Genomic DNA, 27,924 nt, shown 5'->3' with positions numbered 1-27,924 from the left:
TGATATTATTAATCCTATAGGTAAAATCAACAAGGAAACTCATAAGGCCATGTCCAAACCAATTTGTATGTGCAATAAACTTTATGTTAAATACATGCGACAAAAGACTCAAAAAAGTTCAGCAAAAAATCTAAAAAAAATGCAAATAAACTTTAGCTTTTTAAACGACTTGTTTGCTAAACTCTAGAGAAGTCGATATTAATTTAGCCCACTCCACTTGTTGTTCTTTTATCGACAATTGGCATAGAGCAGGGTCTATTTTAAACAAATTTACTACTTACAAATTTAATTTATTTGTTTCAAAGCGTCACCTAATAAAAAATTGGGGCATGCTTGCAAAAAGCCATGCATCTTTAATATATAAGTTCTGAATGCTTATACTTTCTTAATAATTTATTTTTTTAAGTAAAGAACATTATAAGCGATTAGGCCAGGGGTTCTTAAACTGGGGTCCATGGACCCCTTGGGGGTCCGTGAATTAGTTTTAGGGGGTCCATGAAAGCCTAATTATAATATTAGTGTATACTAATGAAGTAATTAATTGTTTAAAAAAAACAATTTAATTTAAAACAAAACGTGTTAATTTGCACTGGGTGTATTTAGACTTAATTTCACTTTCCCATTTTTGAACCAAAATCAGCAAAATTAAAAAGTTTATTTGTACTGTGACGTCAATTTATGACGACATATTTGAATTTTTTTGCCTACAGTGGTCCATGCGAGCTAAAAGAAAATTTTAGGGGTCCGCGGTAAAAAAAGTTTAAGAACCCCTGGATTAGGCTATATGACTACTTTCGCCGGCAATTAAATTGTGGTATTACATTAACAACAATTTTTCTAGGTATCACTTGAATTTGGTATTCTAATTAAACGTCAAGTATTTTACGATTTAAAATCAATTGAAAAACTGCATTTGTTTATCAAAAAATTTAAAACTTTTTCAGGCAAATTCATTCTGGAAGATATCAAACAACGATCGCGAACGAAACGCAATACGGTAAGAAAATATTGATTCTGCTCAATAATAATATAGAGTTTTACTAGAAATTAATCTAACCAAGAGCTTTTAGTTCTGTTGATACTAACTGAGGCTAAACATGGTGCCAGAAATCGTTAGAATAGTTAAAATAACCGATTTTTTTTTTGTTTGGAACGTCCATATCAAGCTTCGATTAACGGTTCATAAAAATAGCTCCGGAAAACCGGACGAGACTTATCAATTGCGGATGTTTACAAATATAATAGCAATTACAACTGGCACAAACTTGTGTTGCTGAAGTACATATGGGGCATCTAAAATACTTTTCATTGTTTAAGAAATTAAGTGTATCATATAACATTTGATCGCCAGTAAATTAAGCTGTCGTTATGGTTTGTTCCACCTTACGAATTTAAAGAATTTAATTTGTCATGGGCGGTAACCCCAGCTGATTTAATCAGTTAAGATTAGGTCATATAATATCCAACATTAAAACGCCCAACAGCAAATTTAAAAAAGGGCTTATCTGTTGCTTCCCCGAAACTTCGCGCCTCTTGCCTTTGGCGACATTGCTGTAATATTACCGTGGTCGGACTTTGTCCTAATGTTTAAACCAAACATTACGACGCCTTTATCTGTTTGATCATAACATGAACTATGTTACGGCTTTGAGAAATTCGCAACGTCTAGTCTTCATCCGGTCATTACGATTATTATGATGTCAAAGTTGCACTAGTGCTATACGTCACTAGCAAAGTGTTATAGTTATCACGCCCTTCTTTCATTTGCTTTTCTAAAACTATTTTTAATATTAAGAACACAAAGACTACCAGTTTTACTTAAGTATAAATATCTAAACGAAAAATTCAATAACCACTGGAAAAATTCAATAACGACTGGTAAAGCTTATCGTACTGATGGCACAACCAAACCCTATATAGTTATGGAACATTTATTTTACTTGAATTTTGAATAACGCAAAGCTTCAGACAACACTAACTATGAAAGAATGCGTCCACTGTTGAACCGGTACACTCGGGTCCAATTAAATGCGGATTTACCTTGTATCCATTGCATTAAAAGCCAGCATGCACCGCTTGAAACCTCTGTTGCGAGTTTGCATATAACTTATAGATTTGGTACTGTAGGGCCTACAACAAGGTTTTTGGTATGGGAGTTCGGCTTTCTTTAAATCTAAATAAATAGTCACACCTACATCAGTTTGTTGAGACTGGTCGCATAAAACACCTTGAGGTTGTTGTTGTGTGCAACGTTATGAGTCAAATAAGTCGAAAAACTTGTCTCTGCTTTTGGTGGACGATGCTATTACATAGCTAAGTAAAGCTTACACGAAAGCGGAATTGTTTCCACAAATAAAGCATGCGGAACTCGCCATTGCTATCCATGGCTGCCTGGCAGACGTGTGTCCAGTTAAAAGTGATTTTTCGGGTGAACAATTTATTGGGATTGTGGTGAATGGATAAATATATTATGATTTTCAATATTTGCACGTAACGCAACTGGACATCGTGACAAAAGATACTGTATCAGTTTAACATATTTGGTATGGGTTTGTTACAATAATATTCATGGTGTCATAAAATGACTTCTTAAATAACCACTGAAGCGGTGCAAAGAGTCAAATCGGTTTCATGCCGTTTTTAGAATGTTCAATACCTTCGGCTTCTAATTAGGTTAATGTAGGTAAGGTTGGGTACAGCAGCTATTGTCAAAAGTAGACAATTGTCTTTGGACCATAAAATCTTGGGGTTCGGAGAAGGCTGTCCGAAGTCCGTGGAAGACTTTTTTTCAAATTATAACAGCTCTAAATTACAACAATAATTTCAATGATATTTAATATTTTTTCATGCCTATATTAAAAAGCCTAGAAAATGCTAGTTTAACGCACTTATGACTTTGCCTTTAGCTTTTAAATTCTCTTTATGGAAAGGGTAATACCGGTACCCTTAACTATTTTTGACTGCACCAGTTGTTTTTATGTTGTATAAAGTTTTTTTGAGTATTGTTTTGTAAATCAGTGTTGAACTTTTACCTTTTCAAGTAGCCCCCAGTTAAAAAAATACATCAAGTAAGTTCACACCAAATAAAAGTGGTAAAAAGGTAACTACTATAGTTATTCGCAATAAATTCTTAACAAATCAGTGGTATGCCATGCAACATAGAATATCTTATCCGCCATCAAATACCCACTGGAAATCCTTCCGAAAACCCTTGGGAGTTTGCAAAACCTAAGTTACGAACTGGTGCGTTTAGAACCAGAATACAAAAATAGTAAAACGTCGGGCTACTGATTTTCTTAAAATATTACCAATCAAAAACGTTTTTAAAGATTCATAGCGTGTCGTCGTGGAGGTCATGGTCCAGGTGCAGCTCTTCTATATGCGGCGCTATTGGTTTTCAGAGAAGAAGCAGGCAATGTATTGGACGAAGTTTGGAAACAACCTGTTTAGAAGGTTTGTAAATAACTTCTTTTTATTACTTTAAAATTATTCGGATTTTCTTTTTGTGTGCAATTTTTACTAAACAATTAAAACAATAGAGAACATGGTTTGTCATTCATATGTTGTAAACTGTACCACGGTGTTTATTTAGCGGTTGCAGAAATCCGCCGTTGTTTGAGACGCTGCAACAACGTCGTTGTACGGGATACAACAAGGTACGGTTATAAGCTGCGATAGAACAACCAACAATCCTTTAAATCTTATATTTGTATACCAAGGATTCGTTTGTAGTTTATTATAAGTTAAAGATGCAGGTCTATGTACAACTTTATTCTGAAATTATAATTTCTTAGAAACTTTGGTATTGCACTTATTAAATAGTTTCTGTACTTATGCAATGCCAACATTAATTAATAGTTTTAAGGCCAACTAATGTTTTAAAGTTAAATGTGTTAAGCTAAACTAAAAAAATGTAACAAAAAAAACAAAAAAAAAACGATGATACATATAGTTTGAAAAAAAAACGATGATACATATAGTTTGCCACTGTAACCGGACTATATAACGTTTTAGATGGCAGGATTGGGGAATGTGGAGTACTTGCAGCGCCCCATGCGGCCATGGGAGACAACATAGAGACAGAAAATGCTTACGTCAAGATCAAATGTAATTATAATTCGGTGATCCTTTCGAGTAATTATATTATACTTTCATTACGTACATAAATGGTAATAAAGAATCTTACTTTTCTACAAGGGTATTAGCCTACGCAATACATTATAAATTAACAATTATATCAACCTGTCTACATTTCAGACCTTGCAGCAGTCACACTAGGGAGGAAAGATTGTGTTTAAGCAACAAAGCTTGCCCAAGTTGGAGTAACTGGAAAAACTGGAGCTCCTGCTCAAAATCTTGCGGCACCGGAACTCGGAGTAGAGTGAAAGAATGCACGCTTCGGTGAGTTCGTCTTGTTAAATGTCGATTTATGGTACTTTTGACACGTATTTATATATTTTGTAAGGTTTGTAACATATAACTTAATTTCAGACACCGCAACACTGACATTCCTGGAGACGATAATGTTTTAAAAATAACTGCCACTTTGTCCTATGGTCAGGCTCTCCAAGGTTAGCTTGTTTTTTCGTGAAAATTATCTATAACCCTTTTTAGATAAAAAAGGTTTAAAGTTGGTTGTTTTTTAAATGAAAACATTAGAAATGAATTAGCGTTTAAAAATATTAACTATACGAAGAATTGTTTTAATTATTCGTGAATACGTATTTTATTACAAATTGTAGTGGTTGCTCCATCCCGCTGCAGTGGAAGGATTCCAAGGGAAACAAAGAATTGTAAGTTTCCAAACTCGTGTGGAATGTTCTGGGCCAACTGGCAGCCTTGGTCGAAATGTGGCAAAACTTGCGGAAGCGGAATGACTTACAGGACTCGGCGTTGTATAAAAGCTACCGGTGAGTCTACATTGTAGTGTAATACAAAAAGACAAAAGTTGTTATAATCATTTTTAACGCAATTAAAGGATACATGCTAAACACAAAATTAAGTGTTACCTTTCTATTGCTTTTTAGGTGTATCATTCGGGTGCCCTGGGTCTTCTGTGGACTATAGGGAATGCTACACTCCGCCATGTTGGTCAAAATGGACTCAGTTTGGGTCGTGCTCGGCGAATTGCGGTAGCCAGGTCGGATACAGGTCGAAAACCAGAGAATGCCTACATACGACCAACTTTATCCATGTTTACTCAAGGTGCCAGGGACGTAGCATGATGTACGAGGCCTGTACACCGACTCAGGTAAATTATAAGAAGATTTACAACTTTTTTGGTAAAAAGCTTGAACGTGGGAAACATTCGCTTACCTTTAACTACAATTCCTTACACCTTCTTTAGTTGCCGTAATTATTGCATTTTCTGCGTAATCTTACGTTGGTAACTGTTATTCATCGTTTTAGAAAAAATATACTTTTTGACTGCAGCCTTGTCCAACCTGGAACGCATGGAGCGAATACTCATCTTGTTCGAAAAGTTGCAACTGGGGTTTTCGAACTAGGACCCGGAATTGTACGGCAGAACCTTGCTTCGGCAAGTCCATTGAAAGAAAAAGTTGTAACTTTCAGGTTTTTAACTGTTTTCTTGTTACTGCCCAATTTTTTTCTTGCTTACAAAGACCGTTGTATTAACTAGGAAGTACATTATTCTCAGTGAAACCAATATACATATATAGTCGCGTTTCAAACAATTTAAAAAATAATAAATTTAAAGCAAGTGGAAATTAAAGAAAAAAACTATAGGCCTAGCTATTCCACAACATGGGATTTCCATTTTTTTCCTATTTCAGGCTTGTCCGGTTTGGTCCACCTGGACGTCGTTTTCCTGCTGCAGCGTCACTTGTGGTATTGGAGGAGTGAAAAAGAGAACTCGATACTGCAAAAACGGCAGCCCTGGCATACGCGGTATACCTCCTGCTCTGTGTTTTCTTAACTTACACACATTGTCTGTCGGATGTTAATCAGATCTCTTGCAATATATTTATAGTAACCTAAATATAAATTTGTTTGTTACAGAAATAGCAAGTTTAATTCACGTAATAATTATGCGGAATGTTATTTTTGATTAGTTTTGTTATGCTTCATTGAGGCAAATTTTAAGTTGAATCTCTATTTCTGACTATCAATAATAGGCCTAGTGTAATATTCTAACTTTCATCCACCTTAACTCATTAGGGTGTGACGGCAGTGCGGAGAACATGCGACAGTGTTCTCCGGGACCCTGCAATGCCACCAAGCAGCATGTGTTGGACGGTCTACAGTGCGGTGTCAGAAGCAAACTCGTCAATGCTAGACAGCCAGCGTCTTCTGTGAAGATAATTGGTGGACAGGTAGGGGAAGGTTGCCCATGATGGGACACGTTTTTTCAAATGATTGTAGTTCTCAATTATAACAATAATTTTGAATAATATCATGCCTACTTGATACCTCTGCCCTTTACGCTTAAAAAACACTTATAACTTTGCCTCTAGCGTTCTAACTTTTTTCATAAAATCGTCTTAGAAAAAACGTTGTTGTGTCCCGTCTTTAGAAATCAGAGTTTCATATGATGGGACAGTGTGATTCGCAAGATGGGACAGGAAGAATCCGTTGTTTTAAATTGATCAATTTGTACCACAAGCATTAAAAACAACTTGAACTCCACCTGCTACACTTACATAAGTTTAAAACTAGCCTGTTTAGAACAATTCATAGAATCTTAGAACGAATGTGCTGTGATAAGCGAAAATTCATATTTTTAAATTAGCAGGACAAGTGCGTGTCAAAGAGTAACTGTCTTGGAACTTTATTTTATTTGTGAATACATTATACAAATATTCTGCCTGTGTTGATTGCTCTCAACGCACACGACCTAGGCCAAATCTTGTCTGTTTCGTTGGTTTTTTAGTGAACTTTTAAACAATAATTTTGTTTTAATTCGAATAGGTATGTTTTTTGTTAAGTGAAGTTTTACCTGCATTTGTAATATTTATTACAAACATGTTGATACGATGATCCATTTTAACCAGGTGCATTTCTTAACGTATTTTATGGATAGGGAAATCGTATAAATGTTTTACGTCATAGCCTACATAAAAAATTTAAAACGAACCATATTAAAATTTGTTAGTTGAAAACTTTTGAACTATAACAAAATGTTTGCTTCTCCAAAAGAGGTAATGGCAAGTCCATTTTTTGTCACAATAACCCAAAATGTAGGTTGCAACAAATAGTTCCTCACTTGGGAACGTCCTGTCCCATGTTACGCACCCCACATCACCATATACAGAAGATATATTGGCTGCTTATAGGTACAAGATAACATGAAAAACTTACCTGTATAAGTAAGCCTGGTAAATTACCCATATATTAGTAAAAAATGCATTTTATACAACTTTAACAAATATGAAATAACTCAAATATAAAAATAATAAAACCAGCAAGAAAACACCCCTATTTTCTTTAGATTGATATGTTGCAAAAACGCTGTCAGCCTACTGAAATGTTTTTGTGTTAAAATGATGGCTACCATTGGGTGCTTCAAAAAATAATTAGGAATTAGGGCTACCTAATGGCAAGTTGATATAATCCCCAAGTCCCGACTCAGGCAACGTCCCATCTAGGGCAACCTTCACCTAAACCACAACAAAATTAGCTTTGATTGTTTTTAGTACGCATAATATAGCCCAGTTTAAAAATAAGAGATATCTCGTAGTGTTGAGTATGTAGTAAATACATAAGTAAAATGCATAATTTAACATAATTCTGACAGCAATTTTACATTTATGAAACGTTATTTTGTCCTTGAAATTAAACTAAGTTTCGGTGAAAAATCACTGACAGCTCTGCCTATAGTCGTAGAATCAATGGATTATTACAACATATTTTGATGTTGCAGGAATCAAAGTGGCTTGGTTGGCCGTGGCATGGAAGTTGGCAGCATTACGATTGTCGGGGAAACTGTAGCTGGAAGCATTTGTGTGGATCCACATTGATAGCATCCCTATGGGTTGTTACCGCGGGACACTGTACTAACTCTACGTAAGTTATGCATCTTCACTTATAATTGGTATGAAAATATCAGTGTTGTAAAGTCCCAGCCTATTCACTTATAAAATAACTTGTTTAAAGACAAGTGTTTTAAATAAATACCAAGCCAAGTCCTAATCCAATCAATGAGTTGCCCAAGTCAAATCCTAGTCTAAGTCATTATTAGAGCAAATCAAATTCAAGTCAAGTCCTTGTTATAAACGTTAAACCTTAAAATAAATGTTAAACTTTTAAATTGCTTGACGAAAACTTTTTATTTTAATCTAAGTCATTTAAAAACACTTAAATGCACTTAAGTCAATGTAACACTGGGAAATATTGTTTCTCACATACTCGGCACGACAGATTAACAAGTTATGCACGAGCACAATTACTCCAATTTCTATTAGGCGCCAACAACTAATTCCGATCGATTGCTGCAAATAGTATTAATTAGTGTTCTATTCCTAACTGAACAAACATTTTCCCCTTTTTTGTTGTCTACAAAAAATTGGGTATTTTAGGACGATATTTTGTTATAACTTTTTATGTTCAAAAAGGGTAAGAATATTTGGAGAATAAGAAAGCAATTTGTAGGAATGCTGGACTCGACAAAATGACAAAAAAATCTGTAACAGCTGCTAAGTCACATCAAATTATTTATAATTACGTAAAAATAGTAGTGGTTAGTTAACGTTGTTTTCTTTTATCAGGCGCTTTGCTATAAATCATGACAATCCGGGCGATGAATGGAGCGTTCTGCTTGATATGAACCGTGCGTCACACATAGGCACAAGATACTATCTTTCCAGCGTTTTTCTTCATGATAACTACTCGAACATAAACGCGCCAATCGGTAAGGAAAAGCTTTGTTTGTCGAAATCTAAAATCGGGATAACAATTTAAAAAAAATATTTGGTGTTTTCAATTCAATTAAGCAAATATTTATTTCAGCTGACATTGCGCTTGCTAAGCTTCGTTGGCCTGCCGATCCCACCCCCAGCGTTTCACCTCTATGCTTGAGCAGTTTCAACAAACCCAGACCTGGCGACCTTTGTTACGTAACTGGATGGGATTTTTATGGTAAGGACATTGTCTTACTTATAATTATTATGCCTGACACATAGCCCGTTTGGGTATAGTCGCTTACTGAAATAGGCCTAAAAAGTAGAAGAAAAAGAGATGTTCACTGCTTACTACCGCCCTCGGGTGAATATATTACACGGCGCCTTTAGCTTAAAAAAACCCTTGAAATGGGTTATGCATGCTGTAATGTCGAAAAAGGCTTCGCGCGACTTAAGAATTATTTTGTATTTCGGTACCGGTAGTTAAAATTAACAAATCGTTGTTTTGCCATGGATCCGCCCCAGGAAATAACGTATAGTTTAGAAACTACGTATTTTGGCTAGCTGCGATTAACCTTTTAGGTCTTTTTAGGTTAACTTTCGGCTTAAGTACTTCGGCAAAAATGGCATCTATCAATTCGATATAAAAAGCCATTAGAGCCGCTGCTTCTTTCACACAGCTTGCATAAATATCAACTGATATATTTTTTGGTATTCCAGGGGATAATTTTGTTTTCTTTTTTACAGCAAACGGGGGCCGTCAGCTGATGGAAGCCCAGGTGCCAGTTTTGGGGTTTGAGACGTGTCGCAAGCTCGGTGGAAACTATAAGCGCCATTTAATAAAAGAGCATCATTTTTGCGCTGGTGACCCGGTGGCCGCATCAGTCGACACGTGTAAAGTAAGGCTTTGACAAATGTACAGAAAAAATAAAACAAACACAACAGTGCATAAGAAATTTCCATCAACGGACATAACACCGTTTTTTAGCAATTTGAGTAAAAATATTTAGGTAAAAAAGTTAAAATCCATGTTTATAATTTTAATAATATTAGAAAACGCATGACATTATAAAATTTTCTACATTGCATTGCAGGGAGATTCGGGCGGATCGTTGAGTTGTCGCAAACCCAATGGTGGGTGGTACTTCGCTGGTGTGACGTCATTCGGCTTTGGCTACTGTGGTACCCCGGGTCATGTGGGAGTTTACGCTCTGGTGAGCACGTACGAGTCGTGGATGCGAAAGATCATGGCAAAGTTTAACGGATGTGCCTGATTTCTTGTGTGGCTTTTGCGCAAATTCGATTGGCACAAGTCAGTCCAACAAGCTTTCCAATGCAAACGCGTGGTGGTGTTTCAGCGGCAGGAATATCACGACGATATAAGGAAAAAGCTTGCTTCGCTGGCAGATAACGCGGCGGCCGCACAATTCATCTTATTTTGAAACCATCTAATCAGTTCGAACTTTTTGGGAATTTGTTGGCCAATTTACACATAAATTTAGCACACTATAACATTTCCTTATCTGGCTTCTAACTGTTCCTTAAGCGTTTCGTCAGCCATTTCTACTGTGCTTTTTATCTATAAACAATTTTCTTGTTTTTCTTGAGTTAATGACGTGTTTGTGGATTTATTTTTATTTGCGTATTGCATGACAATTTGCACCTTTAGTCGCTTACTGTTTGAAAGAACGATATCTCTTCATAGCCTATGTTGGTGGACATCTGAACATATAGATACGAAGTTTTAGAGGGGAAACTATCTGAATTACATGTGAAAAATCAACTTAGGACAAAAACAGAGCGATTCGCACAATTTTAAAATCAACAAGTTGCAAGCTGTTATACTTTACAGAAAAAAAAATATTTTGGTCATGGTTTAAAAATCGATTGACAAATTTCTAAACAAGTTCGACCGTCCCCGATAAAAATCGCAAACGAATAAAAACCTTCATTTAAGGTTAGAAAGGTTTTAGTTGAGTTGTTAAGAGATTCTTACCCTAATGAAAACTAATTAAATAACAACCTTGTCCGACCTCCATAATTTTCCGCCAGCGCAGAATTTGGCTTTCGCCTAAAACCATGCTTCACGAGTATCACGACAAAACATGAATCGCAATAGTCGCAGCTCAACGAATCAGAAACGTCAGCCCACAGCTTTACTTAAAAAGCTCAAAAAAGTGCGCGGTATGTCGTCAATGTTCGCTACAGGATTTGCTCTGAGATACGTAAGAAATTGCTTTCGATGTCTTCTCATGTCTCCAATGCTGATGGTTGTCATTATGGTGTAAGTTTCATTGATAACGGGAAGGGGGATAGTTTCCCCTGGCGAAGCATTTTTTTGTGCCGACAAAATCGCAGCTCCAATGCTCTTCAAAACAAATTATAAATGAACTAATCACGCCAATTGAAACCGCAAGGAGAATATTTTTATGTCTTTACTCCAGTTCATAATTGCCCTGTTTTAAGAATTGTTTTTTTAAACAAGGGTGGTCAAGAAAATAAAAACCAAACTTACTACATCTATGCAAATAATTAAAAAAAATACTTCAACTTTCGCAAAAATGTGCTTTACATTCCAGTTGTTTAAAAATGTTTAAAAAAACAGCTAAACTTTCAAGTGTGGCATTTAGGCAATTAACACTACTAAGTTCGGTACTTTGAAAACATACCTGAAGCATTTTATCTGCATCATGGACAAATGTAGGTGACATTAGTGGTGGATTTTGTGTTGACATGTTGAGTTTAGGAATTTTGGCCTGGAAAAGCGCTTCACATATTTTATCACAAGGAAGATCATCATTTACTTGAACTGTGAAAAGAGGTGAATCCCATCGCGCCATTGAATTCGGAGTTTCAAACCTCATTGTCAGCTCTAAATTCACAACCACAAGTATATAGTTTTAAAGAAAACATTAACTAAAAATGAATGAAAAAAAGCTTTATATCAATAAAAAACAAAGCTTTACCACAAAAATGGGTTTAATTTTACTGAATTTTTAAATAGTGTCAGAATTTAAACTAAAGTTGGACATTTAACATATTTGGAATCAGTTGACTTTATTTTTTAAACTTCAAAAATAGGCCAAACTTGAAAATAAAATAATAAGTTATAACATGTTTCTCAGCACTCCAAAAAATTCAGAAAATAGTTTGGGCTTTGTATTCAGTTGATATTAATATATTTGGCATTCTTTACATAATTTATTTTCTATTCTTTAAATGTGAGATGCAATTATTGTTTGGCAAGAAAACAAAACAGTTCTATCGTATGCCAGCCTGCCAGGGGTAGCAAACACGTTAATCGCCATTGAACAGTCGATCCCCACATTTCACCGGTGCGTCTTTTTAATATGAACATAACTTAGAAAGTAAGACCCAATTTAAATTACTATTTTTGCCACCTACAAAATGACCTATATATAAAATATACCGGGATTCTGGAAAGATTCTCACCATTTTCCCGATTTCATTTACATTTCACAAAACTTTATGATTTATTTCTTTTTTCGACAGACATACAACTTTATGCGGATAAAACAAACAAATTTATCCGAAAATATATATAACGCTATAAGGGATTTGTGACCATTATTCTCAACAAAGAATGGAATAAAGAGCTTATATGTCTTTCCTTGTTACTTTTTGATGACATTCTAAAGAAAAATCGTTGATCCGCCCCAGGCATGAGTGTAGAATGCTGTCAACCGTGGATCACCCAGAACTAAAGTTTTAATTGCTACCAAACAGTGTCTAAGCTTTTCATGGAATTGGTGTGCTGTATGTAAAACTAGTCGTTAGCTATCCATATATCGAAATTGATGTACCAGAGTGTGATTTTTTTGGTTAAATATTCAGTTGCTAGGCAATATGCATATCACCTTGAAGAATTGCTTCTGAATACCTTTCACCTTCACTTTTCAAATTGTTAAACTTCAGTATGTTGCTATTTGAAGCTGCACAATGAACAACACAGTGTGTGGTTCGAGCATACTTAGAAATGCAATGTAGTTCATAGCGAAAACCTATGAAAAGAAAGAAAGCAGTTTTATGAATAAGTATCATTATGTGAAAGCAACTAAGACAGGGAATCCACATGGATACCTAATGTGATCAAGCTTTGCTGTAGAGGTAACAGGCAACCACTGGAAAGTATGACAATAACACCTGCAAATTTTTTTTTTTTCAAAAGATTTAACTTGCACCCCCAAAAATAGAAGTTGCATGTATATTACAAGCAGACTGTGCGCTTTTGACCTTAGGTGCACCCTGGCACAGACATCAGACGTGTACCCAGAGATCTCATTAAAATATGCAATTCTTTCCAGACAGGCTGGGAACAATTACAGCATACTTATAATAATATACACTGAGTGCCTTCAGAAACGAACTTCGTTATACGCTAGAATTTTTATCCTTGCACTACAATCCTAAAAAGGCTGATTGAATTTGATAATTAAACAAAGGCACTCAGTATATTTGAAAGCGGTTACACAGAGTGGTCACTAATGGAAAACATAGAACAATTTTAACAAGTATTAGTAAGTATTTTAAACTACTGGATGGTTCAGCCGAACCTCAAGTAGGAAAGGATTCAGAAACTATAATTTTCAATGACCACTTACCTTTTATATAGTTTAGGGAGTCCACTATCACTACAGTACTTGCACTCAATTCACGCTCCACAGCAGATTTTAGACCACCGCGGGTTGTCACTTCTTTTTTTGCATCAGCATAAACAATATTACGATCTAAGCCCAAATCTTTCACCACAGAAACTTTGTGGTTTGGGTATTTTGTGGATAGGTGTAAAGCCAGTTCTTGAGAACGCTTGGTTTTACCACTTGACGGACAGCCACATATTACAACTAAAGGCATTTTAATATCACTAAGTTATTTTCTGAAAATAGGTATATGTAGTAGTTTAGGACCGATTCTGTATTTCATGGCACTGTGGAGCAGTGTTGTAAACAAGTCATTTTGAAATGACTTAACTCAAGTCCAAGTCAAGTCTTTTTGAATAAATAACAAGTCAAGTCCCAGTCCAAGTCATAATTAGAGCAAGTCAACTTCAAGTCACGTCCTTGTCGTAAAAATAAAACGTTGAACTATTGGAATTTTTAATCTTGTACGATTATGAGCAATAACTGACTTAAAAAATGAGAAAAACGCAACTTATAGCAAGCAAATTGTTTTATGTGCAAACATTTGAATAAATAGCTCAATTTTATTAAAAAAAGACTTACAGAAAACACTATAATTCAACCTAAGTAATTTGCCCGAAAGACTCAAGTCAAGTCAAGTCATTTGCCCGAAAGAATTAAGTTAAGTCAAGTCATTTGCCTGAAAGACTTAAGTCAAGTCAAGTCATTTCGCCCAAATGACTTAAGTCAAGTCAAGTCATTGGAAAACAGTGAAGTCAAGTCATTGACTTAAGTCATTAAAACACTGCTGTGGAGGTTGTACAATAATGACTTTTTGCAACGCAGACTTGGTTGGGACTATATATTATGTAAATAAAAGAAATTGCCTTTTACAGCATTTTTTTTACAGCTAAAACCTTTTAAGCAGATGAAAAAAAAAACGTTTTCAGTATTTTCTTTCTAAACCTGACCTAACTTGCATTCTGTAGCAGGTGCACACTAGGGTTCCTCTCCGGGATTGATTGTTGTGATGGGAAATTCCCATAGGATTTCAGGAAAAATAACCATCCCGAATGTTATGATTTTTTTTATAATCCCAGTTATTCGGCAACATAGCAAAACCTTAAAAACCTTGTCGTTATTGACTGATATAAAGAAAAAAAATATTACAAGTTGTTGCCTAAGTTGCTTTATTTGCGCTTAACAGCAAAAAAAATTGTAAATTTGTTTTACCAATAAATGGGCCCTGCAAAAGGCCTGCATGCGCTCATTTTCTGAATAAAAACTAAATAGGGTTCAGCCCTTAACACGTGAAGGTCTTGTAAGATTGCAGAAGCAATACTACAAACATAAATGGGCTTAAGTAAATGTTTGGAGCTAATATAAAGTTAGTTTAAATATCATAATAACGTAATTAGGAATAATTTTTTTGCCGGAAATCCTGGGAATTTTCATTATTTAATCCCGTTTCTCGGGAATGAAAAAATTTGGGAAAAGAGGAACCCTAGTGCACACTGCATACAAGATATTTTTTTTAAATAAATTTGGGCGCTGGTTCAGATTCCTACAGCAGAATTTTTTTCGGGCCTTTATTTTGCTAACATTGTTTGGGTTAGGACCAGATTGAAAACTTTGGATTTTGTGCGTGGCTGAGAATGGAGAACTATACTGAAAACCTTTGCGCGACGAAAGATAAGCACATTTAAGCGATTTTTCGCGGCTGATCACATTTTCTGTTGATTTTACATGAAATGGGCGGCTATGACCGCGGCCGAGTTGGAAACTAAATTGATAAATCCCCCACGCAGGCCTTACTTTCCAACACGGGGTTAGGGTGTGAATTAGCGCTTGGGTTTGGGTGGGTCAAGACTGATTGCACACCTGAAAATTTGGTAAATAACTAGACAAGATGCGGCACTCTTTCACTTATGTACGTGAAAAGTTTAGCAAAAAAATAATAATAATACCGCATACCACAACACATATTGTTTGGGTTAGGGTGCGGGTTAGCGTTTGGGTGAGGGTGGGTCAAGTAATATTATGTTTATTATTAATAATAACTTGACCCACCCTCAACCAAACGCTAACCCGCACCCTAACCCAAACAATATGTGTTGTGGTATGCGGCATTCGAAGAAATTTTTTTTTTTTTATTAATTTTTACGTACAATAGTGAAAGAGCGCCCAAGATGCTAATTGATCAAGTAAAACGACAATTTGACAGAACTTAATTGCAAGTTTTGTCAATTTAAACTTGCCTGTAGTTAGGGTAATTGTTATGTTCTACCTGTACAGTTTTGTTTACCGAGACATAAGTTTGGTTTAGTTTGGGACTAAGTTTCCATTGTGTTGGACAAAAATGTGTAGTTCGAAGTCAATCAACCGTATCCTTGTTGTTAAGTCATTCATGGCAAATTAAAAGCGGGAACTATAAAGTTATTGAAACGCAAACTGTCAAGATTATTAGGAGTGTTTTCGAGTTGCGTAAATCTAAAAAGTTATACACATAAATGACCTATTATATTAGTTTTTGCACTTACTAATTTCTACTTTAGAATATATCAGCTAAACAGTTAGACGTTCTGTTCGTGCGGCCATTCAAATCGACCTTTTTGCAGCCAAAAAACTAGAACAAGATTTTAGTAGTTTCGCTCTCGAAGTACTTAATCGATGAGTAAACTGTTTCGAAGATAACTATATTTTTATTTGAGCTTTTTTTTTTTTTCTTAACTGGGCTCAAGAGCTTGGTTGTTTTGTAGTCAAAAAGGGTGAGCTGAGCAGTCCATGTATGACATCACGTGACAATACTCCTGCACTACTTGAAGTCAATGTGTATAGTTCGGGTAAAAAAGAACTAAAATTAACAACCGAGAGGTTAACGAATAAAAAATTTGCTGGAGTCATAGAAAATAGCTATATATAGCACCTACAATAGTTACAAACACATCTATCTTCCTCAATTGACTAAAACTTGTTTTCGGTTTGATGGACTAATAAACCTGGGCGCTGGTCTAGAATCCTACCACAACGAAACACCATTTGGGTTAGGGTGCGGGTTAGCGTTTGGGTTAAGGTGGGTCAAGTATTATTATTAAACAAAGAATATAATAATACTTGACCCACCCACACCCAAACGCTAACCCGCACCCTAACTCAAATTTTGTGCGTTGATTTTAGAACTGTGGTAGGATTCTAGACCAGCGCCTAAACCTGCACTTCTATATCTATAACAGTGGTTCTTAACTTAAAAGGGGGGCTCTTTCTATATTCAGTACACAAAGTAACGTAAAAAAACGGTCTACAAATACCGCAACGCACTTTATTTGGATTAGGGTGTCCGTTAATGTTTGGGGGTGGGTGGATAAAGGGCGCTCTTTCACTATTGTACGTAAAAATTGATAAAAAAAAATTTTCTTCAAATGCCGCATACCACAACACATATTGTTTGGGTTAGGGTGCCGGTTAGAGTTTGGTTGAGGTTGGGTCAAGTTATCATTAATAATAAACATAATATTACTTGACCCACCCAAACGCTAACCCGAACAATATGCGTTGTGGTATGCGGTATTATTATTATTTTTTTTTTTTGCATAACTTTTCATGTACAATAGTGAAAGAGCGCCGGATAAAGTATTATAATATCTATTTTAATGCTTGACTTATACCCATCCAGCAAACGGTAACCCAAATGATGTCCGTTGCGGTATTTGTAGATCTTGTTTTGGGTTACTTTCTATGTACCAAATCGATGTAGTGCCAAAAAAGAAAGTTTTTTTTTGGTTGATGAGTTTGGTAAGGGTTCTTTCTTACTTTATATATGTATTGGTATATAAGTAATGCTTTGTAATTTTTTTGATAATATGATATATTTTTTATAACAAGCTTATCCAAAAATAATGTTTTTCCAAACTTTATTTTGTAGGCACAGTTAAGCCTTATTCGATACAATCAATTTATCTGCAGTCTCAACATGTCATCAAAAATCTTAGTGGATTTACCCTCAGCAGATACTCATTGCAGAAATGTAATGCAAAATCTACACAGATTAAAAAGCAATGATAAGCTTTGTGACATGGCATTGGGGGCTGGAGGTATGTTGGCTATTTATATGATTTGTACGGAATTAATATCACAACTGGGGTTCCTCTTTTTCCCGGATTTTTTCACTCCCGGGAAACGGGATTAACAAATGAAACTTCCCAGTAATCCTGACAAAATTTTCGTGCCCTAATTACGTCATTATGATGATTAAAATTACTTTATATTAGCTCCAAACGTTTAATTAGGATCATTTATGTTCTGTAGTATTGCTTCTGCAATCTTACAAGGCGTTCTCGTATTAAAGTCATCACCCTTATTTGTTTTTTTAGAAAACACGCGCATACTAGGCGCATTTTTATTGGTGGAATAAATTTAATTATGTTTTTCCACTGGTAAGCACAAAAAAAAGCAACTCAAGCAACGACTTTAATAGGTTTGGTCACATTTTTTCTTTATATTAGTCAAAAATGACATTTTTTTTTAAGTTTTGCTATGTTGCCGAATAACCGGGATTATAAAAAAGATTTCCCGGGATTCGGGATCGTTAATTCGTGGGAAATCCCGCGAATTTCCCATTGAAACATTCCCGGAGAGAAGCCCTAATCACAACAAATAATTTGGAATCAATATCTTTCATATATATTGTCAAACCAGTACAATAACCATTTTCACAGACTTACCTTGTATTTGAAATGACTAAGAGATACAATTAACTTGCTTGATACATAACTTTGTTATAGTAAATAAAATTCAGTGGTTGGAAAACTCTAATACTTGGGCTACTGATACTTTATTCATATTTCTTAGGTGAAAAATTTTTTGCACACAAGTGTGTTATTCTTGCTGCTTGTCCTATTCTTGAAACATTTATTGATGAAACGCAAACAGAATTTCCGTATGTCGTTTGCAGTGAAGTTTCAGCAAAAGGTAGGACTACCTCGGCTCCATTATTAGCTATTTTAACACCAAAATTGCTGGCAAAGTAGCTTTAATTCGCATGTTTTTTAGGACTCTCAATTTGGATAGATTACATCTACACAGGTTTGACTCCAAAATCAGTTGATGATCAAAAAGAATTTATGAAAGTGTGTGACACATTTTTCATGTTTGGAAAGGATCCGGAACTAGAAGGTAAATCTATTAGGAGGTTGCGTACTGGCTGGAAAATACTCCCTCTTATGTTTTCTTTGTGTTTTTTCATGTACCAAACATTTTAAGAGTGCCCAAAAATTTGTGTAAAATCTGGGTAGGTGAAATACTGCCACTGGGATAGAAAGCATATCGCGATCAATGTTTGTGAATGATGTTGGCCCTTATATCCCTATAGTTTAACTAGACAAAACACAGCTGTGCCCAGGTTTAATGGGATATTTACCCAGTTAATACAATGCTGCGTCAAACTTGGAATCACAAGCAAAATATGCTTACGCCAGTATGGTAGAATGATAGGGACTTTGTGACTATGTGGCCAAATAATTTTATGTTGTGCCAATCTAAAAAAAAGTTAGATAAATGCAAAGCACATTGTTTAGTTCAAAAAAAAACAGTTCAAAGCATATATATATATACATACAGGCAGGGGCGTATCCAGAAATTTAAAAAGGGGGAGGTCCCGAATTTTCAACTTGGGGAATTCCCGTTTTTCCGTCTGACGTTAATGACGTCATAAAATAGTGACGAATATGACCTCATAAAATAGCGATTGTAATAACGTCATAAATAATAAAAAAGTCACCAGAAACAACCGATTAACTTTCAGTAAAAGAGAACCTTTAGGCGCAAAGCGAACACGTGCGTCGACACTCCTGTCAGGTGCCAGCTGCGAAACGGCTTAGTGTACAATCGTTAACTTCAGGAGTAAATCGAAAACAAGACCGTGAAATATATGTGATTGATTTTGGTGGATCCGCGTACGGGACTACGCTTAATTACAAGCACGTCTTTCGCCACCTGCAATACTAAACGAAGATCGTTTTCCCGGGTGTTATTCGACTAGCACAACATAAAAACGCCACTTCAATAGTTAATCAAAATCAGTGTTTTTAACCTTTTGAAGAGAGGGCACACCTGTCGAGCGAAGCGAGCACGATTTTATTTGGTATAACGGCATTTCTTTTAAATTAACTGCAAGTTTTAGTACATTGCCGAAACTAAAAGATAAAAAAATAAAAATATATGTCTAATATTTTTGAATACGTTTTTCGTTTGTCCGCGACGCACTTGGCAGCCTTCTACGGCACAATGATAAAGAAGCGCTGAGCTAGTTCAAAAGGCAGCATTAAATATAAAAAAAACGGCTGTAGAAAAATCATTCACGCGAAGCGGGAAAATTTTTCGCACTCACGTAGTTAAAATAGTCGAAAAGTATATGAAATGGACCCGTGTATAGTTAAGAGGCAGCGGGCCCGATAAAATACACCGGCCAGCTGCCGTAGGTTGCCAACCCCTGTCTTACACCAACACGTGATATTAACGCGGACAGCAAACAGCGAGAAACATCAGCACCGCCTAACTCAACGTCATAAGCGAGAAAAAGGCGGAGACCGCTTGATTTATTGTTCTTAATTGTCAAACACACACTTGCTAATCAGCCAACCTGGTCGACCAAACAAGAAACGAAAAAACGCGTTTTGCATTTGATTTTGGTTCGCATTAGCTTAAGACGTGTGACCCAATTACATTAAAAAAACACGCAGCTTCGGACGGTGAGTTTAAACACTGAAAAAAACGAACAAAAAACGATATTATCACCTACGAAAAGGGGGGGGGTCCGAAAAACTCAAGTGTTATTGGAAGGGGGGATCTGAGGGGTACCGGTCCATGTTGCTACCCCCAAACTATATGTTTCGTCTGCTCTAAATCTAATGCAAAAAATGTTATGCTTTGCACAAAACTTTAACAAAGTTTTCCTATGTTTCTGTCTCTGTGTTAAAAAGCAAATCTATTCAGCCCATATGCACTGTGTGACTCGTTCATTACCCTGGCAAACAATTCCTATTAAATTGGCTTATAAATTTTGTTTTTTTCTAACAATATGCATATATCTGTTATGGGTCTCAAATTCTTTCAATTTTTTTATCAAAATAAAAACTAAAATTATTGTTTTAAATGCATATGAATACCTATTGGTGATTTCAACAATTGTGTACTCTTATCATCAGTTGAAAAAAGTCCTGTGAAGGCTGCTGGAACTCCCATGGAAGGCATTACACACAATCATGAAATCAGTGAAGAATCTCTAGATACCCTTCTTGAAAGAACATCCCAAGAGGTAACAAAACGAGAGTCGCCCCAAAAAAGTATCAACACCCTCAAACAAAACACTACACCATCAAGAAAACGAGGTAGGCCGAAAAAGCAGCCTCCTAATCCCCCAGTGGTTCAAGATAATGTGCCAATAGAAGAGCCTTCTATTGAAGTTCTTGTAGAACAAACATCTGAAGTTATTCAAGAAGAAGTCACAGTTGAAGCAATGGACAACAGTGAACCTGAGATAAGTGATAGTGATCATGATGAACCAATAAAAGAAAAGCGAAAACGTAAAGCTCCAGTTTTAACTAAAAAAAAGAAGAAAGACAAAGACAACGATACTGAAAGAAAATATGCTAAATTTCCCAATGATCCTCCATTTATTTGTCCAAAGGAGTCTTGCAATGTAGAAACTGAAACAAGACAGGAACTTACTAAACATTACAGGTAGGGAGGGTGAATTGATAAGTTTGTATATTTTTGGCAAAAAGTATGGCTCTCATTTGATGTTGTTAAACCACATAAGGTTATAACAATATCATTTGAAAAGTATTTTTTTGGTAAATTTTAAACCATTCTTATTTTGATTTAGAGTTCACAGCAAAAAAAAACAATTCGTCTGCAAAGAATGCAACAAAGAGTTCTTCTTTTATCATGAGATGAAGGCGCATGAAATGAGTCATTCAGGCATAATTATTCCAGATGAGGAGCCATTTTCATGTCCTTGGGATGGTTGTTCTTTTAATGGAAACAATCATAACAATACCTGGAAACACTACAGGTATCAATAATTATGTGCCCAAACTGTTTAAACAGCAAGCAAGATTATTAAAATATAATTAGTATGAATTATTTTAAGAAACTTTTACTTTTTTAAGTAGGCCAAATTCAATTATTTTTTGTTTCCTTTTTATTAATTTTCATTAATTATATATGCAAAAAAATTAGATTCTCTACAAGTATGTACAAACATATCGTTAAAATGTTTGCCTCTTAATGATTTTCACTTTTACTCGTACAATTTTGTCTTTAATTTGTTTAGGGATTTTCATCTGAAACGACTGCATGGATGCGATGTTTGCCAGAAATGCTTTTTGAGCAGCAAGGAATTAAAGTCACACTTAATGAGTCACTTTGAAGGAGAAACATTTGATTGTGACCACTGTGATATGAAGTTTCCTTCCAAGGCGAAATTATATTACCACAAAAAATCAATCTTAACGTAATGCATACTTGTTAATGATGTTTATAACAAGGCTATACCTTTAGTTTAGTTTAGACCATAATTTGGAACTATTTAGAAGCCCACTTTACACTATTTATTTTGCTTGTTATTTTTGCGTGTTATGAAAAATGTAAAGTAGTTTGTCACCATTTATGCCTTTTAGTCCACATAAAATGCCAAAAAAGAATATTTTGTTTGTTATTAAAATAAGCTATTTTTTAGGCCCAAAACGAAGAATCCTGTAACTGTAATTTGCGAAATTTGTGGAATAACCTATAAGCACAATGTTGCGTTAGTTAAACACCTTTTAGAAAAACATGGTAAGTCGTTTTTATAATCAAATTCTTTATGTGTAAAAAATAATTATTTGTTATATGTTTCTGTTTCTTAATTAGTTAGTTTGGTAAACTAGTTTACAGTTTGTTTTTTTAATTTGTTTATCGTTTTTTAGTGTTAAAGTTTATCAACATATATTATTTTTAGAAATATTAGTTGATGCTAACTACTCCTACAATCCTGATGACGAATCTAAAAAGGCAGTCAAGGCGCTGAGAATGCAACGGCTTGCAAACATTCCGCAAGAACCACCATTTATTTGTCCACACTCAAACTGTAAGAAAGTCACAGAAACCCGCGTTCAACTGTTGAAGCATTACAGGTGAAAATCTAAATTTTCTTAATTTAATTATTATAATTTGTTTTACAATTTGTTTTGCCTACAGGAGCCACAACGAAAGGCAATACGCTTGTCAATTCTGCGACGGAAAGTATCGGAACCAGAAGGATCTGAGAGTACACGAACGGCTACACACTGGAGAACGACCCTTCGCGTGCGAACTTTGCGACAAACGCTTCACTCAAAAGTGCACCCTTGATAACCACATGGTGACCCATCAACCAATGTAAGAATCAGAAAAAATGCAATATGAACTATCACAGTTACGCTGTTTGCATTTGTGCTAAACAATTCTAATCGTTAATAATGCGTTTTGTTAACATCTGTAAATAGAATAGAAGTATGTTTTTGCTGATTGGAAGTAATGTTAATATCAGGGCCAAAAAGGAAGTGTGCGACATCTGTGGTTTAGAATACAACTACAAGAAGACATTGAGCTTTCACAGAAGGTATAAGCATGGCATCTATTCCCTGAAAGTGAAAACGACGAAACCGACTCACGAATGCGAGAAATGCGGCAAATCGTATATCAGGTGGAGTTGGCTTTTATTGTTTATTCGCACTAAATAAAAACATTAGCTGTGTAAAGGTTACAAACAATGTACATGTTTTTTTCTTCGTTATAACTGACATTCTGTTTGAGGTGGTAAATGCAGTGAAATGAATGTCTATCACCGCATATTTATTTGTTTAGTTTTGGAAGATACGAGCAGCATTTGACTACCTGTGTTGCACCGGTCGACCTTGTCTGCAAAAAATGCAAGAAGAAATTCCCTAAACCCCAACTGCTTCACAAACACATGGTTGGTTAAGTTGTTGCGTTTTGAGGTTTCTAATAAGTTTTGTATATGGTTCGAAATCAAAACCGGTCTTGACGGACTACGATTCGTTTTCGACAGATATCACATTTATTATGAAAGTGAAGTTCAGAAAGTGTTTTGGTAGTTGCGACAACCTAGACCAAACCTTGTATTTAAATTCAATCGTTAAGTTTGTAGATTTCTAAGTGTCCCGAGCGGTGTTAAAATTGTTAACTTTGAAAGGGTTTTGTGACGTGTGAATGAAAGTTGTTTACGTTTGAATTTTATTGTAGTGCTTGACGCCGCCAACCTCACGACTTTTTTCCGTAGGATAACTGCAAAGGAAAGAGGGCGAAGTGCGAGGCGTGTGACCTCCAGTTCGACTGCCAGGACGAATTTCGCGAGCACATGCGCGAAGTGCACATTCCCGAACAGCGCATGAAGCGGGCCAGGAAGGCTGCACGGCGTCAAGGAAAGACCGTTACCGTCATGCTTGAATACTCAAAGACCGCTAACGAGGCGATGCGCAGTGGTGGCGCCTTGGAACTGTCGAGATCGCTGGTTGAATCAGAAAACGACCACAGTACCGAAGTAGAAGGCGAGAACACCGACATTTCGGCGTTGGATTCTTTGCCCGATCGAAACGAATACCTGAAAGGCGACGAAAGCATTGATGTTGGAAACGATGACGTCGTCGAGCCGTCCACCGAAGAATTTCAGGAGTTCTTGCATGGCCTTTAGACTTATGTTCTTGCGTATCCATCATTCACTACACTTCGATCATTTTGCTATTGGCGCCACTTTGTTGTATTTTATTGTTTAGTGTAGGGTGTTTTTTTTATTAAATGAAAGTCTAATAAAGTGTTTTTTACGTGTCGCAAATGTTTCTTGTGATCACATAGGATTTTTTCAAGGCTACGTTGAGCAGCAAGGTTACAGCGAGTCCATTGTCAAATCAATTTTTTATCAGAATACAAATTGTTTATGATATCTTGAAATGCATATCCCCTGTGGAAATCATGCAGAATACAAAGTGAATTTTAATTACTTATTGGTCTCCGAAACGTCCCTATTTTAGCTCTAGTTCTGATTTTGACATAATTGACTGAAAAAGGTTTAACGAATAATTGGCAGCTCAGTGATACATCGGCCGTTAGTGGAAAGCTCGAACTTTTTTGTGCTATAATATATATTCTTGGAATTTGTATGCTGGCATTGCGCATCTCTTTTGATAGGTTCTGGTTAAAGTTTAGTTCGGAATCGAGTGGAGTAAACAAACTGCAAATAACAAAAACGATTATATTACAGATTTTATTTTAGCTTCTAACGGAGATGTTACATTTACGACAGTCGGAAGGAGAACGATTTGTCAAATCGACTTTGCTCTACTAAAATCTATTAACATATATAAGCCTAGGTATATGGCATTGGCCTTGTTGCAGTGGTGAGTTACAAATAACAATGCGGACATAAATATATTTTAATTTAATAATATTAAACTAAAAGTGATATTGTTTAATCACGACGCGAAACAAATACAAATGTTTAACACAAGTCTTTATACGAGCTGATCATTTCTAGACAAAGTCTTAAGTCTTGTACATAAAAATTTTACACTATAATGAAAATATTTTGTGTAAATGAATAACGACTTGTCAGTAGCTTTCAATCCCCTCCTGCTTGTTGTTTTGGAGTTTGTTTCCGATACGAAGGCTCATATCGACTTCTTTCACTTTTGACAAATCAAAAGCCAATGACAGTGAGAATCCTAACCCCAAGTAGATGGTTACCCACTCATAAGCAGACGCAGGATTGTAATACACCTGGAAGGCACAATTAGATCAGTTAGTGGCACCAACCTATGCCGCAATATAACGTCTAACTCAGGGGTTCTTAAACTGGGGTCCATGGACCCCTTGGGGGCCCGTGATCTAGCTTTAGGGGGTCCATGAAAGCCTAATTGAAATATTAGTATACTTATGAAGTAATCAATTTATAAAAAAAACAATTCAATTAAAAACTAAACTGATTTGCACTGAATGTATTTAGGCGCCATTTTAATTTATCATTTTTGGACCAAAATCAGCAAATGTATGAAGTTTATTTGTACTGTGACGTCAATTTATGACGTCATTTTTTTTTTGCCTACAGTGGTCCGTGCGAGCTAAAAGAAAATTTTAGGGGTCCGCGGTAAAAAAAGTTTAAGAACCCCTGACCTAACTGATTCCGATGAAACGTATAGCAGGAAGTAAATTAAATTTTAAATTTTATCTTAAAAGTGAGATAAACATATCAATATTTTGGTTAACTTTATTGTTCAGTATGCATCTACTGTATTAGTCACCTTTATAGACAATAGTGCGTCACTATGTTCTCATTACGATATGCTGCGAATCCAAGGGTGGTCATTCCCAAACGAATGTTTTTTCTATTTTAATTCAAATATGTGAACAAATTTTGCACTTTTGCGATATATATTATACTTAATATAGTGTTTTTTTGTGGTCACTCGTTGCATTGATACCATAAACATGTGTTTGTATTGCCTAATGCCGGAATTATTAAACTGGCGCGCGTGGAATCCTTGGAGATACGTGCCGGGGAACCTTGAAAGCCCAAACTAAACCTTAGTGTATGATTTAAAATATAAAAACTTTTTCACAAGAAAAGAGAATAATAAAAAATCGCTAATTGCCCTCTTCTTGATGAATTTCACGTCGATTTCGGTAACATATTTGCGGATGAGTTCGACTGAAAACAGCAGCTCAGGTTCCTAAGACTACTTGTTTTGTGAAGTTATCTCTAAAAAAATCTAATGCCCACCCTGTTACAAGCGAACCAAAATATGGGTCCACGTTAAAAAAACTCCGTCTTTATGGCTTATTCTGCCTGAAAGTTTTAGGCCAATGGCCTAACACCTCGTCTCCAGCTTAAAAATGATAATCGCACTGTATATGTTTTCCATTTATGGCGCGAACTTTTACCGTGATTTCTGTTTCAACCACACTGTTGTGGTTCAATGGCCCTCTCAACTCGTTTTTCAAAACTATTTTACTGTTTTGAATCTTTTGTATGTTCAATGCGTCAGCAAGTCTATATTTCTAGATGAAAGTTTTGCGAATTTTAACAAAATAAACTGAAAATACTGAAATTTTCTGAGTGTTTTTAAATTCGAGTTTCTCATTTGCGCACAAGTTTAAGTTTTTCGATAACAGTAAGTCTTTTTGTTAACGTATACTTGTTTTGTGATGTCACGTTTTGTATTTCTGAAAAGTTTAATGACCCCTCTCAACATCTATCCCGGATTCGCCCTATCAATATATATATAAATATATATCATATATATATAAATATAATATATATATATGTATATATAGTAAAATATCTTACCTTTTGCACAAAAGCTTCATAAATAACTGCGTATTTATATTCAGTATAGGAATTTTGTTTAGGCGTCTCATCTCTTCAAAATATTTACCAACTTACATTTATATTTATATAAAGTTCAAATATACAGATTTATCTTGTTTATATATAAATATATGTCTGATAGTAGCCTATATAACACGCGCTTTAATTTCGAAAGGATACATAACGTAAAGTACAAGACTTGCATCACAAGAAGGCACATTCTAGTGACAAGTACATAATATTGCTGGACAGATTTCATAACTAGTTGGTGATGGGTAACAACACAAACCAGCATAGAATAGATTAGCATTCCTATCATGGCGACTCTGGAGCCCGAACGATGAAACGACGGAGCTTCAATCCACTGTAACAAGAAAACGTATTTTGCGCTTGAACAGAAATAACGAAAACCTAAATATGGCATTTGTTGAAGGTGAAATTATTCCCCTCAAAATTACTAAATTAAAGTTGCTGTACGTTGGCAGCTGTAGGCTAAATTGGCAAATCTTATTATTGCTAATTTAATCACTAAAAAAATAAAAGTCCCAGTCAATTCATTACGAAAGCAAGTCAACTTCACGTCAAGCCATTGACATAAAACAAAACTATAAAATATATTAAAATTGGTATAGCCTAGTCATCTGTGTATAAGCAATCCAATTAAAAATAGCAGCATGTCGCAAGAAAATTGTTTTATGCGCAAACATAAGGTTAAATACCCCGATTATAATAAAATAGAGTAAAAATACCTACGTTCAACCAAGTTATTTTATATATTTACTATAGGTAAGTAAATTAATTTATCCAAAAGACTCAAGTCAAGTCATTTAAAAACAGAGACTAAGTCGTTATAACACTAATTTATACTTACTGAGAAAGTTCCAAGCATCACCATGCCAAACGCTTGAATGACACCAACACATAACGCAAGAGTGTTGACCCACCATTTGCCGGTTGCCAGAACCACATACCTAAACAAGTGTATTACAAATACCCTTTCATTGCCTGAATCTACTACCTTTGT

General features: G+C 35.5%; 3 protein-coding genes across 4 annotated transcripts; 2 read left to right on the top strand and 1 right to left on the bottom strand.

The window, feature by feature from the left end:
* Nucleotides 1-3,355: 3,355 nt before the first annotated feature.
* Nucleotides 3,356-10,132, top strand: LOC146138210 (plasminogen-like). Its single transcript, XM_083394536.1, has 11 exons — nt 3,356-3,453; nt 4,258-4,401; nt 4,492-4,571; nt 5,028-5,251; nt 5,796-5,910; nt 6,181-6,335; nt 7,883-8,025; nt 8,727-8,869; nt 8,968-9,096; nt 9,606-9,757; nt 9,953-10,132. Exons 1-11 carry the CDS (start codon nt 3,356-3,358, stop codon nt 10,130-10,132), a joined length of 1,563 nt encoding a protein of 520 aa, XP_083250662.1.
* Nucleotides 10,133-10,486: 354 nt separating this feature from the next.
* Nucleotides 10,487-13,748, bottom strand: LOC146138209 (protein KTI12 homolog). Of its 2 annotated transcripts, none has more exons than XM_083393974.1 (4): nt 13,481-13,748; nt 12,737-12,880; nt 11,528-11,730; nt 10,487-11,226 (listed from the first exon to the last, which is right to left on the bottom strand). In XM_083393974.1, exons 1-4 carry the CDS (start codon nt 13,731-13,733, stop codon nt 11,002-11,004), a joined length of 825 nt encoding a protein of 274 aa, XP_083250100.1. In that variant the 5' UTR covers nt 13,734-13,748; the 3' UTR covers nt 10,487-11,001. The 2 variants fall into 2 exon arrangements, with proteins under 2 accessions (XP_083250100.1, XP_083250101.1); XM_083393975.1 differs by having other exon boundaries at nt 11,195-11,314.
* A 3,570-nt stretch (nt 13,749-17,318) lies between these two features.
* Nucleotides 17,319-24,361, top strand: LOC146138208 (uncharacterized). Its single transcript, XM_083393991.1, has 12 exons — nt 17,319-17,589; nt 18,347-18,466; nt 18,548-18,670; nt 20,701-21,235; nt 21,381-21,569; nt 21,831-22,010; nt 22,236-22,333; nt 22,497-22,671; nt 22,736-22,915; nt 23,067-23,222; nt 23,384-23,492; nt 23,820-24,361. Exons 1-12 carry the CDS (start codon nt 17,469-17,471, stop codon nt 24,228-24,230), a joined length of 2,397 nt encoding a protein of 798 aa, XP_083250117.1. The 5' UTR covers nt 17,319-17,468; the 3' UTR covers nt 24,231-24,361.
* Nucleotides 24,362-27,924: the final 3,563 nt, after the last annotated feature.

The sequence above is a fragment of the Ascidiella aspersa genome, chromosome 7 (assembly GCF_963924565.1).
Source record: "Ascidiella aspersa chromosome 7, kaAscAspe10.2, whole genome shotgun sequence".
NCBI classification, from domain to species: domain Eukaryota; kingdom Metazoa; phylum Chordata; class Ascidiacea; order Phlebobranchia; family Ascidiidae; genus Ascidiella; species Ascidiella aspersa.
The sequence above is the reverse complement of the archived record's forward strand: the minus strand, read 5'-3'. Positions and strand labels throughout refer to the sequence as shown.